Source organism: Cuculus canorus, chromosome 1, assembly GCF_017976375.1.
Source record: "Cuculus canorus isolate bCucCan1 chromosome 1, bCucCan1.pri, whole genome shotgun sequence".
NCBI classification, from domain to species: domain Eukaryota; kingdom Metazoa; phylum Chordata; class Aves; order Cuculiformes; family Cuculidae; genus Cuculus; species Cuculus canorus.
This window is the reverse complement of record NC_071401.1, coordinates 180,878,108-180,901,280: the sequence shown is the minus strand read 5'-3', so window position 1 is coordinate 180,901,280 and position 23,173 is coordinate 180,878,108. Positions and strand designations below refer to the sequence as shown.

General features: G+C 36.2%; 1 protein-coding gene across 14 annotated transcripts in view; it reads right to left on the bottom strand.

Moving 5' to 3' along the window:
* Nucleotides 1-23,173, bottom strand: part of FOXP2 (forkhead box P2) — a 417,066-nt gene that overhangs the window by 103,991 nt on the left and 289,902 nt on the right. For 13 of the 14 annotated variants that reach the window (XM_054072236.1, XM_054072282.1, XM_054072226.1 and 10 more), the window contains one exon: nucleotides 14,887-14,976. In XM_054072236.1, the coding sequence (XP_053928211.1) occupies nucleotides 14,887-14,976 (90 nt within the window). Of the gene's footprint in view, nucleotides 1-14,886; nucleotides 14,977-23,173 lie in introns of those variants that run through there. The other variant, XM_054072273.1, reaches the window with a different exon arrangement.

Sequence of the window (23,173 nt, the reverse complement as noted above, 5' to 3'; positions counted from 1 at the left end):
TCCTGTAAAGTATGTTAAAAACATGTGCAGTCGACACAAAGAATAATAAAAGCCTGCCAATAAAATTCTTATGCTCTTAGTAAAATAAGACTGAATGGTGACTACTTCACCTTCTTTCAAATTCAGCGCTTTCCAGTTTTTAGAAAACTCAGTGTTTTGTACCAGCAGCATAAAAGGAATAACAAAACAGAAGCTGACTGATAATTCAAAATGAGAGTTCACACTAATGAAACATTCGTTCTACATGTATGCTGCTCCTTTTTTGATATACAAACAAGAAATAATTGAGTGATTTAATATATTGACTCTCTTCCTACGTGTTCCAACTGTCATTAGGCCCGATTCTGTAACATCAACCTTCCTCAAAGACGAGGCAGCACATGTGGACAACAACTGAATACATTGCATGTGCCTAACAGAGGTACAATGGCGAAGGACAACACTAAACGCAAAATGCTGAATCCTAATATTTATGCTAAATTCTTATTGCGTGAATAATTAGAAGCACCAACATAGAACCCAAGGCTCTTCTTTCCATAACCTCCACAAGAAAAATAACAACCTATTATAGAGCCCGTGTGCTATCCAAGGTGTTTTCTACAAGCTCTAAAGTGATGGTTTTACTAAGAGCAGAGGAGGCTCTTCTGTGCTTCAGAACAAAGACTTTTTAGGTTTGGATATCCTTTTGGCCTGGGATCCATGAACTGTGTTACACCTAGAATGCTTATTACCAAAATAAAGTTAAGTCCAGATATAAATTACAGCACCAGGTTGGAACAATCCCACAGCCATTCTGACACTGAATCATTGCCCGGTAGCTTTGTAACACAGAATACCAGTTCCTCTTATGGCTACCAGAAAGTGTATAAAAGTTTTTAGATAAAAGGGAAAATAGAGATACTACTGTACTTTGTGGTGATTCTTTCAGTGTAACAAAGAGCATGGTATCAGCCTGAAGCCGTCACATCAACCAGAGTTGACACTGCTTTTCCAGTGCTTGCCTAACAGCACAAACAAGTGGGGATCTTTACTGTCAGCAAATTCAGGAACTGCAGAAGAGAAAAATGACAACCAACCTGGATATGATTTAGGACCACTGCAAGCTGTCATCAGAAAAGAAAACAGGCAAAGAACAAGCCAAATAATTTGGAGTATTTTCTATGTTAAAAATATTTATAGTTAACATAATTGTAATTTATCATTTTCCTCTATCACAAACCCAAAGATTTTGTTAGAGAGACATTCTACAGTGTGAAGCAAAGGCCACACTGCATAACTCTTGGGAGTCATTTATTTTGGTACAGATGTCTGGCACTTCCCAACAGATTACTTAGCAGGATTCTGGACTGAGAATTTTCTTCCTATTCCTTTCTTCCACCAGATATATAGCCTCTCCAGGCTAAATAAATAAAAAAATTTCTATATTTTAATATTATTTCATAGGTTGACTGGATGAGACACTGCATCAGCCTTTCCTGAGCACAGTAAAAAGCACATGAAGAAACCTGAAGTTGAGTCAAATGACTTGCAAACCCTCTGTGTTGATGCAGCAGAACAAAGTGCAAGCACCAGCTGTTTGCTGTAGTCATATCCAACCAGAAAGACATTTCAACCAATCTTCATACTTCTAAATACCATCTAACACAACTAAACATACACTAGCAGAAAAAAAAATAAGAAAAAACAAAGTTAAACCACTCATACATATTAAACAATGGTTTGTACATCCATAATACCTGGGTTTAGAAGCAAAATATCTCCCGATATTAAACATTACCAGAAAACAAGATTCTGCTGAAGAATAAAAAAAAAAAAGAGACAAAGATCTCATCAAACGGAATTGAAAATAATTCTACCAATATAATACCATGTAGAAGGTAGATAACATGCCCAACATATTGAGAATCTTTTAGTGTTAGATTAAAAACCATGACACATACATCAAATAATGCAACATGATACCTACATCAATTTGTTTACACACCCTCATCCCAAATGCAAAGTTGTTCTGTCATTTTAAAACTCAGAAAATACTTGAAAGCAATTGCTATGGAGTTTCCATATGCACCCTTTTTCATGGGAGTTATGAAAGCAGCCATTCTTTCTCATGAGGTCTTCGGTTCCCTTTACATTTTTTACAAAGATAAACACTCTCATCAAAGGAAGAGGAGGACAGATGCCCGTACTAGGAAGATTTGATCATTGGAAGAATTATCACAATCTTTTATGTAAAATTAGCCTCAGTGTAAGAGATGCTAATGTTATTCCAATCTCAAAAAAGGGCATGAGGGAAGACCCTGGGAACTACATATGTAAATCATAAATTGCCCCCAAGGAGTAAGATCATACCCTAAGCTTTTATGTATGTCTTATGCTTAAGGTGAGCTATTTTATCATAGCCTTATAAAGCATTTTTTTCTCTCTTGGATCTCTCAGAGTAGAAACATAGACACTGGTCCTAGGAAAAAGGAAATGTGAAACATTTTTTAATGCCCACCGCCGCCTCGTACAACTTTTTTGTTCAGATGGGATGCAATTGTTCTCAGTGAGATCAAACATGTGGAAGTTCTACTTTTACACTGAATAATCATCTTTTAAATATATACCTGATATTTTAGTTGGCAACACAGTATACCCAGAAACAGACAAAGAGTATCTTAACTGCAACAAAAAAGTCTCAACTGGATGTGAAATAAATATTTGAGATTTTAGAGTGCCTTTCTGCTTCATTCCTTCCCTCTTCTTTCCTGGGATGACATACAGACAGAATCAAATAACCACGTCTTAGGCAGGGCACCCCAGCAGTGAGGCAACACCCTCTAAAACAGTCATCTTCAGAAAAGAAGACAACTCATACTGGTAATTCAACTGGTGTCTTAATCATTGCTGAGTTTTTACCTGAAAGCAACCTTATATTCCTTAATAGTGTGCAACTACTGACACCTCAGCAAGCTGCTGGAAAAAGACTGAGCATCTGGATCAAAGAAACATATATACAGTACAAGGACAATGTAGGGACCATAATAAACTACACTGACTCACAATTGAAGTTCTGAGGTATAACTTAAGCCACAAATACCAGACAATGACTATCTAGTGCTATTGCTTATGGAATTAAACACAGTCCCTTATGTTGGTTGAGTCAACATTGCACGTAGGCAGTATACCAGTAACCCTTGCCATTACTGACTTTATTGGACTGCAGGGGCTTGCAGTGCTAACTGTGTATTGTTGGATTATTCTCTGTTCCGTCATCATAAGGAAACCTGAATACGTCTATTCAATTTCTGTAACTCCTAAATGAACCATTCATTGTAATTTCATGGAAATTTACTTTAAATTTAAAGAAAAATAGCTTTTAAGTTAGGGACAGCTACATTTTGCATACAGGCATGAATCACTGGATTGAGTATAAAAATGAACTAGAGAACTCCAAATGCACACTTGTCTCAGTGACTATTTTCCTTTCTGGTAGGTAATCATGATCAACAAACATTTTGCAACTCATACAACTTGTAAAGTTACTAATTGCATTGGTTAGAAAGAAACTCATGTTTTCTTAAACATTAATTATGACTACTGTATTTACTGCAATTCATTTATTTTAAGAAATGCAATATTTATGCTATGAGTAATTTCTGTAAAACTTTTAAAATTAAATAAAAAGCTGGGTCTGTGTTCTGGCATTATGTCATTCCTTGTTATGTTCTTTTAGTTTAGATTTACTCAACTTTCTACAACACTGAAATTTACCTTGTTTCAGAACACGACAGTCAACAACTTAGACTTTTCTTTTGCCTCTTTGCATAGCAGCATCTTATATAAGATTAGATGTGGGTTATACAATATAGTAAAGTCATAATTAGCCTTTATAACTAACCTTAAGACTGTGTTTCACGGCTGTTTTCATTAACTTAATGATAAATGATAGAATGATATATGAAAAGAATGCAACTAACTTAAAAAAATGTGTTGAGGTTCTATTAAATGCTCTCTTCAGTCCTACAGAGGGCAGACGCAGTTTCTTATTCTCTTTTTTATTGACTGTGGTTTATTTGAATGGGAATTGAAGACACAAAATTAGGAAGATCTTTTTCCCATACAACAGGAAAGACATCACAGTCCTGTATAAGTAACCAGGAATCTAAAGATCTGTGCTTCATTGCCTGCATATCTGAAGCAAGAACATAGCTATGAACTTACGGAGGAGCCAGACAGCTGCTCCCAATGCAACTCAGATACATTCTTTCTCCATCAGAAGGCTCCTTTAGGATCACTTTCAGATTACAACACAACGAGCATCTGATTGACTCTGTCATGTTGGCAAGTGGCTAGTTAGCTTGGAATTGCTTGAGGAAACAACTACTTTGCTTGAGCTCAATTAGATTAATCCAATCTTTCTACCACAATGGCTGGTGAAATGCATACTACATTGCCCTGATACCAGTGTTGTGTCACAAAGAGAAGTGTTTCTTAAGAGGTTGGACTGAGAAAAGTTAGGTATTTTTAGAGTTTTTCTTCTTCAAAGCATGATTAAAACAGTTGTGAGAAATCCAATGGACTATAATTTGTAAACTTTGAAGTTTGCTAGTGGAACCAAACTTTTCTTAGAGGAAAGTCAAGTTCATTTGGATGGCGAATCTTCAGAAGGAAAATATGTTGGTTTCTAGATGTTGATTAAAAAGACAGAAAATGCCCCACTGAATTAGACCAAATGATCATTTAGCCTAACGGGATGCCTCTAACGGTGGTCAGTACTTGGCATCCAGAGAGGAGTAAACAAGCATGATGGCATATGGACTTAGCAACACTTTTCCAGGCCACCCCCTGCATCCCATCATTTGAGGCTTTATAGAGTATGAAAATGAAGAACATTTTGTACAGATAGGTTTTTCTTCCATTAATTTGTTCACTTGATTTTTGAGCCAATTTAAATGTTTAGCATCCATAATATCTACAGCTCAGATCTGTTCCAGAGCTCAGAGACCTACATCATAGTTCTAGGTTAATTTCTTGTCTTTTAGCCTTCGAACTACAAGGGAACAATTAGATCTTATGCACTCTCGGCACTTGTAACTGTAGCTAAAAGGTAACTGCAGCCATAAAACATAAAAGTGGAGTAGAAGAGGTGGAGGGATGACAAAAGAGCAGTGATATCTTGGGATCTGTACAGCTCGTATCTCCTTATTATTAAAAACTTGAGCCAATGGATTTTGGTATTCGCTGAAAAGCGTAAATAATGTATACCTATACCTTGTGCTCACACAGTTGGGAATGAAATACGCTCAAAGATGTATGAGTATAAACTTGCTGCCTGCTGTTCAGTCCCACTTCAATGGGTATGTCAATGATGCATGTCTCTTTCTCTGCAGTTCTTTTTCCCTTCTTGCATTCTGTTAGTGTTGTCAGAATGCACTGTACACACATTGGAAATCTGATTCATCTTAAAATTCTGTACATTCATCAATATAAGAAGACCCAAATCTGTTACACAAAGCTTTCATAACTACAATGGTAAGAATAATAAAATATTTTAAAAGTATGAAAAATAAAAATATCATCCTAACATACACAAGGTTATAACTATTTGTTCATAGAGGTATGGTTGGAATATTACGATACAAACTGTACCACCCTGGTCCAATTATGATGATTAAATATTCACTCAAAGAACTCTATGCAAGTATTCTTCACCCAAAACAAACATTCTCCTAGACTAAACTATTTTGTAAGATGCAATACGAGTATGACTTTTCTCAATGTGGAAAAGAGCCCCCTCTCCTAGTCTTGGCTCTGAGACTTATTGGGTCATATTATATGCCAGGCCCTAAAATGATTGCAATAATACCAATCTCACAAGTGTGCTGTTAGACTAATTCACTTTACTGTCAGATACTATGAGACAATTGCCTCAATACTATAAATACTCTGAAATATTATGAAGGTGGGCATTTTTCAAAGAAAAAGTATTTAAAATTTTGGGGTTTAAAAAATAAATCTGCATCTTTTTTTTTCCACTGTATTTATTGTTGAGAAAAGCAAATTAATTTTAGAATTAATGTCTTCCTGCGCAACTAGTCTGAATCAAACCTTCTTGGACCTGTGTATCATAAAAACGTATACAGAATTTACAGAGCTGCTGTACATATACAGCAAACATGCTAACCTATCAGCCATAGTCAAAACGATGGGATACCTTCACCTCATCCAAATCCAGGGCATCAGCAGTAGAATCCTGAGTCTTGCTGTTTCACAGTTATACAGCGACCAATTCACTGAGTTTCTCTCTTCCTTTTTTTTTATTTTAGATGATGGACATAAGCTTGAGGAAGACATTTTTCTAAGATCTTAAACACGTGACCTTGTACTTTGTTGTACTTTCTAAAATTTATCAGAGTTTACTTTCTTAATTACATTCTTGAAAGATATCTATCTTGTAAAACAGTCCAACTCTCTTGTGAACTGTATCCTCCTTTTTTCTTTTCCATGGGTCAACTACATGGCCCCTGTTGTTATGGCAGGGTTATAGTCAGGCATTTTTTCCTCCTCACCCAGAGTATGGGTTCAACTCTTTCAAATTGAGAGACATTTTTTTGTACAGGCAAACATCAGTCATCATTTGTCTCTGAATTTGCATTACTGTTTCCACTTCGGAGACTATGTCCTCAAACTGAGGTTCTCCATGGTATCCTAAACTTTTCTTGAAACACAAACACTGTCCTGTGTATAAGTTCAGGAGTTATATTGGGAATTATTTTCCTTTAATTCGGTAATTTGACTTCCTGAAGCATCAAGTCCATAGTTATCTATGTACTAAATTACAGGCGCATCAATTTGGAAATTACTTCTTCTATGAGTACAGAGTTGATTTTAATATTATCTTCTGATATGTTGGGTTACCGTATTAGTTTTCTTCAACAGGCTGTCTTTGCTATACAACTGAAAGCACATTTTTTGAATAAATGGATTTACTGTGAACACTTAGGGGAAAATCTCTTTCTTCATTTATACTTCAGTTTCTCAGTAAGATCCTTGAAGCATATTGATATTGTCGGCACACCATACAGTTTCCTTTGTACATATTATTATAGTACAATTGCTTTTCAAAGCTTCACATAATGAAGTAGTAAAGCACTGAAGTAGTGTTTAGTAAATTTTTCACCATTAATTCTATTTCACAACACCCTCATCTGTCTGTCTCAAGAAAACTATATGAAAAGCGTAAGATGGCATAAAAGACCTAAGACATGAAAGTGGCAATTGTCGGACAACTCCCTTTCCCAGCGGGATGGGGGGGATGTGCTTTTCCACTCCACTGCATGACTGCTTTTTCAGCAGCACACATGCTCACATGCTTTTTTTGCCTGTAGCATTACTGTAGAATATTTATGCCTGACCATCTGGATAATTTTAATAGATTCTAATTCAATTTTACATGTACACAACACGAGTGAAGGTAAACTACAATTAACACCTATGTTGATCTTGGCATACATTCAGATTCCTGATCAGAATGCTCCCCACATCCCCAGTAAAGTCCTCCTGCTCGGTAAAGCAACAGCACATCTAACACACAAACAACAAAATAATGTCTAATGATTAGGAAATTTCAAGACAAGTATTCAATTCACAAAGTACAATTAATCAGCAAAAAAAAGAAGTAATGTGCACAAGGAATGTCTGCAATGGCTATGCAGGGAGACTGGATTTTCACACGGGAAGGGGCACTTAGTACTGTTAACCAAAGATTTTTCATTACTTAGTCAAAGAACTTTGGATCTTGGTAGAAAAATTTTTGTGAGTTTTGTGATTGCTTGACAAAATGAAAACCTTTCTGGTAAAAAAAGAGTCTTTCCTTAATAGTAACAAAACTAGAAATAGTTTTTAAAATTCTGCGCCCATTTAGAGGGTTCACAGAATATTTTGTTCAGTTTCTTTTCCTTAGTAATTTCTAAATCAAGGTACACTAATGTATTTTTTAAATTCAAGAGTATCAGGAGAGCCTTGTTTGAGTGGTGTGATCCTAAACTGGTGTAATTAGGGCCCTGCCTGGGAGCAGACCCTTTAATAGAGCAGCACACTGAGCGGGAACCATTCACACATTCCCTCTCAGTTCTTCACAAGCTTTTCTGGGCAATGAGCCAGCTGGTAAGAATCAGGCTGATCCAAGCCATTGCAAGAGCCTGGAGAAGTGGTTCAAGGCAACCTACACCTCCCACCACCACAGAGGAACTACTCATGTACCCTAAGAGGAGCAATTGTGAAGCGCACGCTGGCTGCACCTGGAGGGCTTGCAGGGGGACAGAGTTTTCCAGCTGCTAAAGCAAGGCAAATAAACTTCTCTGTAGCGTTCGGAGACTCCTGCATTTCAGAATACAAAAACCAGTCCATCCATTCCATGCATGGCAATATCCCTGGTACGAGACAGGCTGCATTTCTATCACGAGGGAAAGACGAGTCTGCTGGTCTGCTCTGTAAAAGCTGCTGTGAAAAGACTTAGGCACTCTCTCTTACAAATCTTAGTGAAGAACTGGACTGTGTCTTCTCCCCTGTCCCCCCAGTTCTCTGGAAGTACCAGAAACAAGAGAGAAATGAGGAAAGACGCAATAATGATGTAGGTGACAAATGATACTCTAACAGTCACAGTAACGGAGTGACACATCAGATTGCTGCACAGACATATGTTTAACATTAAAATGCCTCCTGAAATCCCTAATCACATAGTAATCTTAATTAGTATTCTGAATATTCAATACCTGCAAATAGAACTTGCATAATTTTTCTTCCCTCTGTGACCAAAATATTCTATAATAATGCAACAATATTTTCAGGATAAAGATGTGATCTCTGCACCAGCTAGTTTATTCCTCTTTTCAGTTAGATACAGATGAACCCATTATGGAATAACTTCCATTAGAAGGCTGCTAGTAAACATTTTTCTCCATGTTACGAAGATGATCTATAAGGTTAGCTTTACTATTTTATGTGCCTTAAAATCACAGATATCTGCTTTATCAATAATATCTCAATGTGACAGATATTTACTTAAAATTGAAATGGAAACCGTACTCACTAATGCCACTTTCTATATAGATGTCCCTATGACATGATGCAGAAAAGGGGTTTTCATGAGTAGAAGAGGTTGTCATCGACAGGACACAAGCCTTTGGAGCAGACTTATATCTATATAAATAAGGACCACCCAGCAAGTTCGTTACACAGACACTTCCACTGTAAATCAGTGAAATATGTCCATCTTTTTTTTTTTTTTTTTTTTTTTTTTTTTATTATTAGTGTATTTAACCCTCTACCTTAAATGGAACTCCTGTTTCCTCCACCATGAAAGCTTGAACATGGCTATTTCTCCTTTCCCTCCCCTACACGTCTTACCTAAAAATAACTTCTTGCCTCCTCTCCATCACTTGGGGTTATTGTTGTCTTCAGAGTGGGTATCACTGATGCAGATTTCTGTACCTTAGAGGATAACTGCATACTCCTTCTAACAGGCTTACAAGGGAAAATGGGACTTATGATTTTCCAGCAGCCACCTTCCAAATTTAATTTACTCCAAGCCTCAATGTTTGCTTATATGTAGGCCACACATTTCCTCCAGAATTATACTCAAGAGGAAAAAAGACTATTTATCACCACTCTCCTCTTACACTTACATATTAAGCATTTGCCTCTCTCTAAATCAGTGCTTTTATAGCATGTACATAATCCTCCTACTTCCTACACTTAGCGGCATGCACTGGATAAATATAAATATGTAACATACCGTTTTCAGAAAGACACTTTTAGACCAGTTAAGATTTGTTTCTATTTTTTGTTGAATGTGATGCAAAGAAAAGTCTTTGTAAGTTACATTCATAGCATTCTTTTTTTGGTTTTAAACTGGCAACATTTTTACTGACTTTACACATGTATGGTTGCAGTCAGTGTGCATTAAGTCAGAGGATATAATTTAAAAGCAGTGGGTTTGCTTCTTTTTCCCCATATTCCCAATTTCTTATCTCGTAACAGCTCCTTCTGTATGTTTAAAAAAAATAACTAAAAGTTACAATATTAATGATATGCTTGCTTATTTATTATGTGCAATGAATTTTAAATTCAGACCCATACGAAGATCCAAAGGGAGATGACCAAACTAGGAGAGAGTAAAGCAAGGAGTGCAGGTTAAAAGAGACTATGAATATCTCTTCATGCTAAATTTCCATGCTAAATTTTTGCATTTTGCATATCTTTAAAAAAAAGGTTTTTTTTTTCTGATACTACGCACTAATGCAGTAAATACTAATTAAACTTAAAAGTATACTTTTTCTAAATTTTATCAAATGATTACACATCAGTGAAGTGCTCATGCTAAATAAACAAAGCTTACCTTAACAACTCAACACCCCATACAGCATGATATTTATACAACAGGCTTGGTACACACTGAGCTTAACCCTTTGATTCCAGGAGTCATGATTTCCTGACACACCATCCTAATACAGAATGCATTAGTACTGATGTCAAAACAACGAATCCCTCAGCAAGAAGGAAAAAAACAACTAACCAGTTCTCTGTAGATATATTAACTTATGGGACTGAAGAAAATTACCTGTTTATTGTAATCAAGATAAAGTTCTAAGTCTGACTTTATGAAAATAAACTACTTCTTTAGAGACATTAGAGGAATAGAAGTAGTGAGGCCATTCATAGCTCTTAGAGCAAACAAATAAAATTACAACTAGCTGCCCAAATTACTGTGCTGTGCAGCCAACAATAGTACATGCATTATGGACAGATTAGTCTAAGCACTGAAATTTGCCTCCTTGGAAAGAAAATAATTGCAATGCTGTACGCAAACACACACCAATGGCAGCAAACACATACCAATGGCAGCAAACACAGTGTCTACCTTTTGGTTATGCTTGTGCTCTTCACAGTTCTTGAAGAACCACAAGTCTGGCTATAACCATAAGTGTAACAAGACCCATAAAGCTGCCAGTTTCAAAACTCAGGTTGTCATAAGGACTTTCTGCCATAAGAGAATGATCTACGGGTTCCAAGAGCCACAGAGACATTTTCCCTGTTATGCCTACTATGGAAACATGGTGATAGGGAGTGAAATCCATGAAAGCAATCAGCTCTCTTCATCATGGGTTACCACAATCACAGCTTCTCAAGAAAAGGAAAATATTCTGAAACAAAAAACAATACTACAGCAATCTTAGCCTTACTACTGCAATATGTTTTCCAGGATGCACAATAAGAAAGTAAATGCTATTATCTCATCATATGCAGGTTAACATTATCCTCAACAATCATCACAAGCCCTCCTTAGCTATTCTGCAATATGTCATTAATCAATGTATGTACTGATTGGATCCATTCAATTGGTGCATCAGTATAATGAATGGCATATATAAACATCTTTCAAATACATTTATTCGGATATCTATACATGAAAGTAAAATCACTGCTACAATTGGTACTCAAGCTTGTCAGATGGGATATTTTTCTCCTTCTCTTTTGCATAAGACATGCTAATGGTTATGCCATCTGCAGTCTGAAACCCAGAAAAATGTAAATCAGGAAGTAATAGTAGATGAAGATAAGAGTCTATATAAAACTGTAATTCTTGCAGATATTCACTCACAATCTATATATAAACCTCTTCTCCCTGAAAATATAAGATAACTACTAGATAAGGGTAACTTTTGCATTAAAAGCTAAACCAAAAACATTTTTCCGACACAGTATTCCTTTGTCACAAAAGGTCACATTGCTAGTGGTAAATGAGAAGGATACAAAAGACACTCAAAGTCTTCTAGGAAAATTCCAGTGTTCTCTAAACCCATCAACTCTATAAAGCACAGTAGAAATTGATGACTTACCCAACACACTGTTTTTACAAAGTTGAGGACACAAATTTGAAGGATTCTTCAGTAAGCTTTCAACTTGTTGATTAGCTAGTAGGTGCTGTGAGTCACTAAAATACTTGATGTATTACGGAATAACAGAGACAATATACATAAAACCACCATATGCTACTTTCCCCCAAATATCCATTAATTACAAAAAGATGGCCTCTAAAATGAATCCATTTTTTTCCATCCTTGGCATGCAGCACAACAGAAGTTTACATGAGAATATGGAGCACATGAGAGATGCAATGGCAAGGCTTACCTAACACTCACATTTGCCTACAGATGTGTGAGTTACTTTTAAAAGTTTTATTAGGTTTTTACAAGATATATAAATCAGTTCTAACATACCTCCACTTGCCAGATTAGTAAAGTCCTCTAAAATTCAAGGACATTAGAAATATGCTAATAGTAAAGTATTTTACAATATTGAGAGAAGTCTGTTTCCCTGAGCACAAACACAAGCACAAACAATTTTGTCTTATAAATCTCAAACTGCTGATACATATTTAGCAATTCCTACTGCTAGGACATTTTGGCTAAAGTTACTATTAAATCTGGCATAATAAAATAATAATACTGTACAATTTTATGACCTGTGTTACAGTATTTGGTCAAACAGGCATCATGATGCTCAAAATGTGAATTCCCACTACATAACGAACAATGAACAACTCTGTAGTAACAGTAAAAGACAGAAATAAAAAAGCTCCAAGGACTCATTTTCCAAACCGTTTTATATCCCTTTCACTAAAGAAGAAAATTAAAATAGAGTTTGTGCTCATACCTAAATTTACATGGTATCTGAGACATAAACCAAAGTCTGGGAGCAAATTCCACTTTCCTCTAATTTAAAAATGAACCAAATGAAGTGTCTAAGGCTAATAGGAGGCACTGTGCATGTACTCATCATGTAAGCAAAAGCTGGAAACATAAGCAATAATCTTGGCTTTAGGCAGCATGTAACAATTTTGAAAATAAAACTTGTTTCCTTTTTTTCTTCCTGCCTCACAAGTGTGACTCATGAGGCACTGCCTCTTCCTGGCAAGCACACAACACAGGATGTCTCTAATATACCACTCCACGGCCTTTAAAAGGCATCAGGCCAGGGTTAGTGCTTTGGGAGCAGGAAAGTACAATACTTCCACTCTTCATCTCATCATCCTCTAGGTTACGTGCACGACTGTCTTGATCTCTGAACATGGTTTTCCCTTCTTTCATCAATGCCCACCACAAAGAATGCATCCCCACATCTCTTCGAAAAGAGGGTTTATGAATGGGCGAAGAATATGAATAGAGAAGCCAATAGCTCCTGAACTGCACCAGTTTACAAGTTGGAGGATTAAAGTAAGTTAACTTCACTGGGAAACATATACTGTGAAAATATGACTATTTTGGCCTGTTTCGCATACTTCCCTTAGCATCTGGTGTTGGCCAGTTTAGAGACAGGACATAAGGGCTAGACAGACCTGGTGCACTCCTAGTACAGCCCATGTAATCTTTGAGCGTAAGGAGCTGGCAGAATAGACTTTCACAACATTCATTAAGTCAATCATCTCCATGATTCAAGCCTTCAAGATCACCCATTCTGCTTCCAAAGTCTTAAAAACCCCTATGCAGCTCATAAGCTGCTGCCTTTACAACTACTCTTCTTCTGTGAGTTCAGCCTAGAAGACATTTAATACTCAGCAAAGTCAAAGGTGAAGACGGGAAAGCTGAGATGGTCCCAGGACTCCTATGCCTCTGGAATGGACTACAACTACAGCATGGAAGATTGCCAACTTGACATGTTTTCTTTTTTTCCATTTTCTTTATTCATTTCCCTAAGTTCTTGTTTTGTTCTGAGCAAATAAAATCAACTTTTAAAGTATATTTGAAGAGAGTTGATGTGGAATGTGGAACTGTTTGCTGTGCTCAACATTGCTGCACAAAGTTTCACAAAGAAAAGGAGACAACATGAATTACATACAAAAATTGCACAAGTGTTCAAATTTCACAACATTTCACTGGTGGAGAAAAAGATAAATTCTGGTGTCTGGGATCCTACATTATGCATGACAAAAATGAGATTAAAATGTCCTATTCCATCAGAAAACAGGGAAAGTTCCAACAGGATAAAGACTCATCCAGAAAAACAGACGTGAGGAAAAGAACGGTAGGACTTAAACATTTTTATTTCCTGAACAAAATAAAATTGTCTCTCATGTAAATCTTTTGTCTGCAGTAGACTGTAATTCAGCAGTTAGAGACTATTATTTGGCCTATATACAATGAGAGAACCATTTTTGTCAGCAGAACGCAATTTCATACAGAACTCTGAATTAATGCAACAAATGAACTAAAACCTCAAAAAAACTCAAACTCAGAAAAAATTCTTCAAGACTAGAACACTGTCTGTAGTTTTACTAATAATGCATTTGAAATAATTATTCAATAACAGAACTCCTGTTCACCTAAACACAATCTGAAGCCCAACAGCATCCAGGTGGAATTCTATGACAGGTTTTTCTAAAATGGCAGAGGCAGCTCTTATAATTCCATGCAGTTCTGTTGAAAGTATCCAAAGGCTTCTCCATTTGTCCCTCAGACATAGCAATGATGAGTTAGTTCATTAACTTCTTTCTGGATACTGTTCTACCCTTATTCTTAACCCAGTCATTTTTACAGTTTAACCCCTGTATATATAAAATTCACATACAAATTTTGCAACATGTCTATAAAGTATTAATTTATACCATAGCTACTGAATTCAGACCTTTGAAGCATCTACCACAACAAAAGGCTTTTGTATCTTACAGTGAAAGGTCTCTGTGCATGAGAAGTCACCAGCACGCAAGCCCGTAACCTCCTGTATGTGAGTACACGCATATACATGGCATCACAGTACAAGCATCCACATACATCCCTCACGTGTGAGCAAGCACAGAACTTTTTCTTGAGAGTAAGGCCTCAAAATTAAGGATGCTTTACTAACCTGCAGTGGTCTCTGTTTGTCACTGCCCTTAGGAGATTTCAGTCCACTTGTCTGTTGCTGTAAAAGCAGCTGCCTTGCTGCCTGGAGTGCCTAAAAGGAAAAAAAAAAAAAAAAAAAAAAAAGTAAATAATTTCCCTCAGTTCCTAGAAAGAGATGAGTTACTCATTGCTAATGCTAGGTAAAAGTCCAACTGAACAAATAAAATCTCCTCCTATTTGACTTGCATTTGCTCAATTTCAGACTTCAGTTTGTTTTTTTCTTAAATTATTAAAAAAATCATCTGAAACTACATATATAGGACTTCACTAGAATTTGTGGATGTACATGAAATCCTGCAGGAAATAAAGTTAATTTGTTTAAAGTGCTTGAAGAGGAAAAATCATAAACTGCATCAATAGCCTCATTTCCACAAGGAACTTGTCTTTGAGTATTCCACTAAAATGCCCACTCCCTTGCAAATTATCATTCAATTTGCATTTCCATATCACAATTTTGAAGCAAAAGCAAGTAGACTTCAAGTGTTACCGGAAGCTGTAATTAAATTTGACAAATCAACATCAGATTATCTTGAAAGTGAATTAATAAGGATATTCATTGAAGATTAAAAACACTTTTTGTACTTACAGTTCAAGGAGAAACCTCTCCTTTGACAAAAAAAGTGCAGTTTTAATGCCAAATAAAAATGAGTGGGTTTCATTTGCATTCTTAGGAAAATCACAGAACAAAGAAATTACTACTCAACCAACCAGATCAGGCTCGGGGATGACAGTTTCCCAATCAAAATAGAAAATGTTTTCATTTACTTTATGCTTTCATTCCAACTCAGCAAAATACAGTTAAACATACAAAATGTAAACAAACATTCCACTTACCCGAAGAAGGCTAATCTAAATTATTTTTCCCTATAAAATTATTTTTATAATGCCAAGTGTAATAAAGTGTTATTATTAAGAAATGAAAAAAAAAAACAACCCAAACCTATTAAAAACATTTTCACTGAAACTACCTGGAGAATTGTATTTTCTCCTCTCTTGAAAAAAAATCAGTAAATAGCAGTTACAGCTTTAAAATACATGATGCTATTAGCGATGTTATTAAAACATACTGTAGATAGAACATATTGCAATAAATGCCATTTGATCAATGTTCCCTAAAATAATAAAGATTCTCAACCGATAGAGAAAGGTACAATTTTGATTAGACTCAAATGAGCTGGTTTTTAAGATAGTTTCTAGTATCCATGACAACAGTTGCTTTGACAAGATGTGCATATGGCATTACACTGCCAGCTGGTGTGAACAATGTTTGAACTACTGCATTGAGATGCTGAGCAAACAGAAAAAGTTGCCACGTCTTAACCCTCAGGGAAGGCAGTCATCCCCTGATCAATTATGAAAAGACAGAGAGAGGGCTGCTATAGTCTGGCTCCAAGCAAGTTTTCTGAGAAGGCAGGCAGACACAGAAAACCAAAGTAAACAAACTGAATGCACTAGCACCATCTCCTAACAACATTGATTCGTCTCCCCATAGAAGGCTCTGGTACAAAGTTTGCAGAGCAGACTTTTAACATTTGGAGACATTCCCACAACAATCCCCATATTGTTTCATCAAATTCTCAAGTAATTACAGGTCAGCTTTACAAAGACTATGCATTCCTCTGAACCTAAGCAACGAGACACACAGAGCCAGCTTCTCTCTGCCAAAAATAAATAAAAGTTAACATATTTCAAAGTGCACTTGAAATATTTTGTTACCAAGGAACCACTGGATGCCCTGTTTCTTATGTGAATAGCATAATCTCCTTTGCACTCACAGTTCTTGAGCAGATTCTAAAGGACAATCCTGCTCTGTCTGAGATCAGAGATAAATATAGCTGTTGATTTCAGGGGCACCAGGATTTGGTCCCAATATCTTGTGGTGGTTTAGGCATAAAACATGGATTGAATGCATGAACAGATCCATAGTGAATTCATAATACTTCCCAACCTTTAGAGGTCTCCAAAAGGGAAACCTGAATGGGAGCAAGAGAACTATTGCACTCCTGAATTCATGGGAGACTGTACAGGAAACTATCTCCCTGCTCAGGATGATACCGCTACAAGAACCAGAGAAGAGATTCAGAGTTAAACGGGAAAAAAACATACAGACTATGATTTTTTAAAAAACTAATTTGTTGCAGTTGCAGAAAATTCATTACACAGCCTTTATCTGGAAAAGAAATTGTAGTAGTATCATGCTGATGTATACCTGCAAATAATTGGAACACTCTGGGAGTTGTTTCGGTGTCCTCATCTCGCTTAGCAGCAAAGTCATCTCACGTCAATACAATAAAATAAGCTAGCATGCACCTGGTAAAGCCGTACGTTTATAGTACTTGAAAATTAGAGAATTGCAGTATGTTGCAGCTTAGATTTAAGCTAGATAGTATCATTTCAAATTGTCGCTAGCATACTCCTGTGGAATCAGCCTAGGAAAGCATGACTTCCTACCATTAACTACAAAAAGAGTCACACTTTATGAAAAAGCAAGGCAGCACAACAGGAAATGTTTGCATAAAAGGCTCTACTACTTAAACTATTTTGATTCATATGTGCTGGTTGGGATATCTTTAAAGGAGTAAAGGCTCATCTTTTAATACAGAATGTCTTATAAATGATGACTACCTGAATACTTCAGTGATCTTATTGTGGCAGTTTAGATTATTGTAAACACAGGAGATAGAAGTAGAACAGAAAACAATTTCAAGAGATCAGAGATGATTTAAAACTCATAAGGAGAAATCACTGTCAGCCTTTGTTCTTACAGCACTTCTCATGTGGTACTTTTTCCCTCCCAGTGTGCTGCTTAACTTTAGGTTCTGCTACTCAGTAAACAACCTCCCAGAAACACATTGTTAATTTCAAAGGATTATTACTGACATTATTCATAAGTGAAGATTATGAGACTATAAAACATTCAGTTCTACCAATTAATTTGCTGCTATTAAATCTTTGCAAAACAAATTGACAACTTGAAGGTGTCTTTCAAACTTCACAGTTTAACAAGTACAGTTCAAATAAACACCCATCTGACGTATCATTTATAAATTTCTGTGAACTAATCTGATATTACCTCTGTCTAAAAACAGTTCCATAAAGACAAACTAACAGACTTTTATAAATCTGGGAGATCTGACAAAATTATGTTGAGTACTGCCTCAAGTTAACTGCAGCAAGAACAGATTCTAAGGCAGTCAAAATCGTATCCAGTTTCCAATAACATTTGTTGCAAATTTAGAAGGCACTTTTCCTTAATTAAGTTATCTAAATAAGTAAAACTATACAAAAAAGTCAATGTACGCAGAAGCGATAAAAAGAACTGAGGATTAGAAAATTATTTTAATAATGCAAATGAAAATCATTATAATGCTTTAAGTAATGGCTGTATAAGCAGGAAATCCATGCATATGGTTTCCAGAACTCACTGTGCCTTCTAATAAAACATTTATTGGGAACACTACTTCTTAATATTTACTCTGCAGCTTTGGCATAGCTAAAACATAAGCAGAACAAAAATGAAATTAATTGCATATAACTCACCCTATTAAAATTGATAAATTGCACCAGATTTTGCATTTGTTGGCATAATACTATGAGATACAACTTGCTTTTATTTTGTATTCTAAATCCTTATATTTATTTTAAGCATATCTTAAAATGATTTTTGAAGTTTTATCATTTTAATAAAGTGAAAGCTGCCACTAAACCAAGGTAAACCCATTACTTTAGTGTTTAAAAAGTAAATACATGTATATTTTTAGGAAACAGATGTCACTCATATCATTCTGTTAAGAACAGGAGTGTTTAACCTATCCGCCTGTTGCATTTGAGACGTTAAAATGAAAAATGACATCTATGCCCATTAATATCGTCAATGTATAAACAGCACAGCGTGACACATTCTTGAGAGCTGAAGGCTACAAAATCTCTCTGAAACATAAATAACAAAGCACTCAGAAGCATATTTGATGTTGATATTCATCTCTGAGAAAAACACTGCTGCCTGGGCTTCTTATGAAAATAGATGCAGCCCAAATGGATCTCCTGTAATTGGTTTCAGATAGTGAGGTCAAAAGAAATACGATACAAGAAACTATTATGTGGAACAGACGAAGCAAGAATGTTTATACAGGCACTCCCTATTTACACTGACAAGAGGTGTACACTTTACAGATAACCAGAACCAAAAAAACTTGCCAGAAGACAACCAGATTCTTTCCTTTTTCCACCCCGAAATCCGTTTTTCATTTTTGCAAATGACTGCATACTCTAATGTTTCTGCTGAACATAAAAGAAGTTCCTGAACATAAAATATGCTTCCAAATGGCTGAATATGTCAAACGAGAGTCATCTCACTGGTAGCACTATGCAACCAAAACCTATCAACATGCAAAGCTGGATTTAAGGCCAAAGACTACTGTGCACTGGTTGAATAACAAGTTAACCAAATGATTACACAGCTACATTTATTATAAAACCACCTCAGGAGAATCTCTGCCCCTTTACATCTTGCCACAGGACCATTCTCCAGCTGGCTCTGAACAAGAAGCCCAGAATTACCAACAATTCTATGAGATTCTTGAAAGGTGGTGATTGAAAACCAACGCTGTTCAAGGCTCCCTAACAGCACTCAGATGCTACTGCCAAACCTTTGTCTCTCACTGACTGTATTTTCCCAGAAAGTTCTCTGATGAATATTGCAGCTAGTCAGCACGGCAGCTTATAATCTTTCCAAATGGAGTAGTAAAGCATTTAGCACTATTCAAAGAAAATTGCATTTAAGATGATCCAACTCCTTTCCAACAGCAGTCTCTCCAGGAGATTTGACAGGAAAAATAAACTTCCATGCACCCCGAGACAGCCTCATTTTCCTTAGTGAACAACACTCTTTTTCTCTAAGCTACACCAAGAAGATAAACACTGTTGGCTGAGGACCAATGTGCCACACTGGAGAGCCCTCGATGTCAAGGAAAACCTGTGTGTAACTAAAATCCAAGCCACCTAAACAGCATGACTTCACTTGGGAGTGGTAGACTGAACAGTGATTTTCCTACAGGAGCAGAAATGAAACACCAGATACCTAAAGCTGTTGGAACCCGTCTTCGTCAATATATTACTTAAGAGATCTAGATGGTCACTAAGAACAATCTCATTCAATTAACCCAACATCGAAGTATGCAAATATTCAAACAAAAAAGATGTGCCTGTCTTTTGCATCTAGATTAGCAGCTGCAGATAGCCTGGATGTGACATTGCACAATTTCAGCAGCTAAACTGCAGGGTGCCCTGCAGCCTTGCCTAGTAGTAGGCAAGAGATCAACCTGCAAGAGATCCAAATGTTTGAAACTTAATTATGCTCAAGAAGAAGAGGCAATAGCCTTGGACACTGTTTTACCGTCCCAAGTACTCCTACCACCAGGCCTGCTAGACAGGGGAACAGAAACAACTGACCTTCTTCAACTGTTTCCCCAGAAAGTGGTGGTGGCCACTGAGTGTGGTACTGAGCCCAGTTGGGCATGATTAAACACTGAATATGCTTGAAAACATTTACTATATTGATGCTACATGAATTTGTGCTAATGAATTCCTAGTTCCTGGATTCTCAGGCTGCACAGCTTTTCCAAGGGTAGGGAAATATTGTATTTGCCCAGGACATGGACTGCTCATGCCTACAGAATTCCAAGACAAAAAGGCAGAGCACTTTGAAGGTTAGATGGTGAGTATGGAAAGCTCTTCTGGATGACGGTTTAACTTAGGTACAAATTTCTCATGTGCCTCACCTTAGACACACAAGAATTTCACTAGATCTAGCCCTCATTTCCTTGGGCTAAAAGCACTTTGTTGGGGTATTTTTGTTTGGTTGTGTTTTGTTTTGTTTTGTTTTCTTAGGATGATACTGCCAGTTTCAGCATCCTGAGGCTCTGAGGGTGATTCAGACTTGTGGTCTTCCCTATGACACAAACCATACTAGAAGAATAGATCCTCAATCTACCTGAGCTTCTGTTTTGCCCTGATGTGATCCAGGATTAATTTGCAACTGAAGAGAAAAAGTAACAGTAATAAACTGATGAATGCAACATGAAGTCTCATAATGCTGTTTAATAAAAGGAAATTAATCACATAATTGTCATAAACCTATTTTCAAACAGCAATCTATCAGGAAGAAATTATGCATCTGTAGTTATTGACCTTTCATTTTACCATGACTGATTTGTAATTAGACTAGTTTTGTGAAAAATAATAGTTAATTACCAGATTTTTTTCACTCTAATTGTTTTGGCAATTTTTTTTTTTTTAGTGTCTTACTTTTTCCCCATGTGAAGGATGCTAAATAAATACAGGGCTCTAATAACTTAGCAGCTAACACATTTCATATTATAAAACAAATTTACCTTCTCACTATATAACCCAATTTAACGGATACTAAACAATGTTTCATAAACAACTCTCTCATTTTTCCTGCCCATTATTTGGCTGACCAAGAACCAGAAATAAAACACCCTTAATAATGGCTTGTTTCAGTTCATCATGGCAGTAATAAGGCTCTTCCCTGTAGACATCAATCTGCACTGGTCATTAGGGATATACACCAGACCATGCATAACACGGTCCACATCAGCAAACCCAAATGCCACCTCCAAGGCTTGGATCACCTGAGGAATGCAAATGTCAGGGTTAGGAGAGATGGGAGCCCACAGCATCAAAGTCGTGCGCCAACCTGACAATCTCCTTTCTTTCATCCCACATGTCTGAACTTAACTTTCCGTTGGTAAACACACTATCCTACTTCATTCCTACTACTTACATTACACAGCGACTAACTGAATTAATTAAATGAAAACAAAATCATCACACACAAATAAATACCAGCACCACAAGCTCATGAATGCCCGGTCACTGCTGTTTTCTTCCACGTGGCATTATTTTCAGAAATCTGGGACATATAATAGCTAAATGGAAGAGCTGGTGTCTTAGTTTTGCATTAACAGAATGTGGCAATGGTGGCATGTACAAGTTTTCCACATGAAAACTGGTATGAATTATTTCACATGAAAATCAAGTAGAAGATAGGTAAAAACTATTTAAGCATGCAGGGGAAAGAAGAACAATCACCACACCTATTCCATGTGTGAATCCAGAAATTAAAATGATCCTTAAAATTACTATATGTATTTATAATATTATGTATATATTGTACAAGTGTGTATGTATCTTTGATTTGAAAGGAGTTGGGTTAAAAAAAAACAAACCTTCTTTCAAGTCTATCCATTGTAGATATTCTCTTACTGGCTGTGATGCCTACTTAAAGTGAAAGCAGTCTGAAACTAAGTAGTGTTGGTTTAGGTGGAAGAATAGATAGTTTTATAATACATAAGAAAGGAACTGATGCAAATGAAAGCAATAGTGGTTCCATTTGTACTAAAATCAAAATGCAGAGCAAATGTGGGAGGAAAGAAACATAGTATCAAGAGAGGCATTATAACATTATGCTGTTAGAAGGCAGCAGCTTCAACTGATAATCTGAAAGGGAAATTTATAAATTAAAGACAATGAAATATGCATGCAGATTATTAAGCAAATGATTAACTAAAATCATCATTAAGATACATGCCAACCAAAAGGTGAGACAGATATAAAATAAAAAGAAATATGCACCCAAGCATTTTGTTCTGGCCAACAGCAAGATTCCTAGAGTAGAACCCAAAATCTGAGAGGATAGACGTGAGGACTGATTAATTTTGTTAGGTAATACAGAAAGGTAAAATAAAATGTGAAGAACAAATGCCAAAATGTGAAGAACAAATTGCCAAACCAAAATGAAATATCCAATTGATAATGAGTAGAGAAGAACAAAGTTCATGGCTGGATTTCACATTAGATATTATATATTTAAAGTTTATTTTCAAATATTTTTAATAGATATAATTAGTGATGTTTAATTGTTACAAGGACATAATTTAAAGAAATCTCAAATTTTTTATATATAGATCTATGATGAAAAACACATACTAAAGATATAAAACAATACTGTCATGTTATCACAATGGAAGTAAATTGGAACATATTAATAGAAATGTTATATAGACGACTGTTTTTTCCAGTTCATTCAGCTTTCTAAAGACTCAGCTTGCAAATTGTACCCAGCTTGGGGCACCATGTTTCAAAGAGGTGAACAACCTGACCAGTGACCAGAGAAGAGCACCAATAATGGTCACGATGAGAAAATCCAACCTATGGGATAGCAGAAG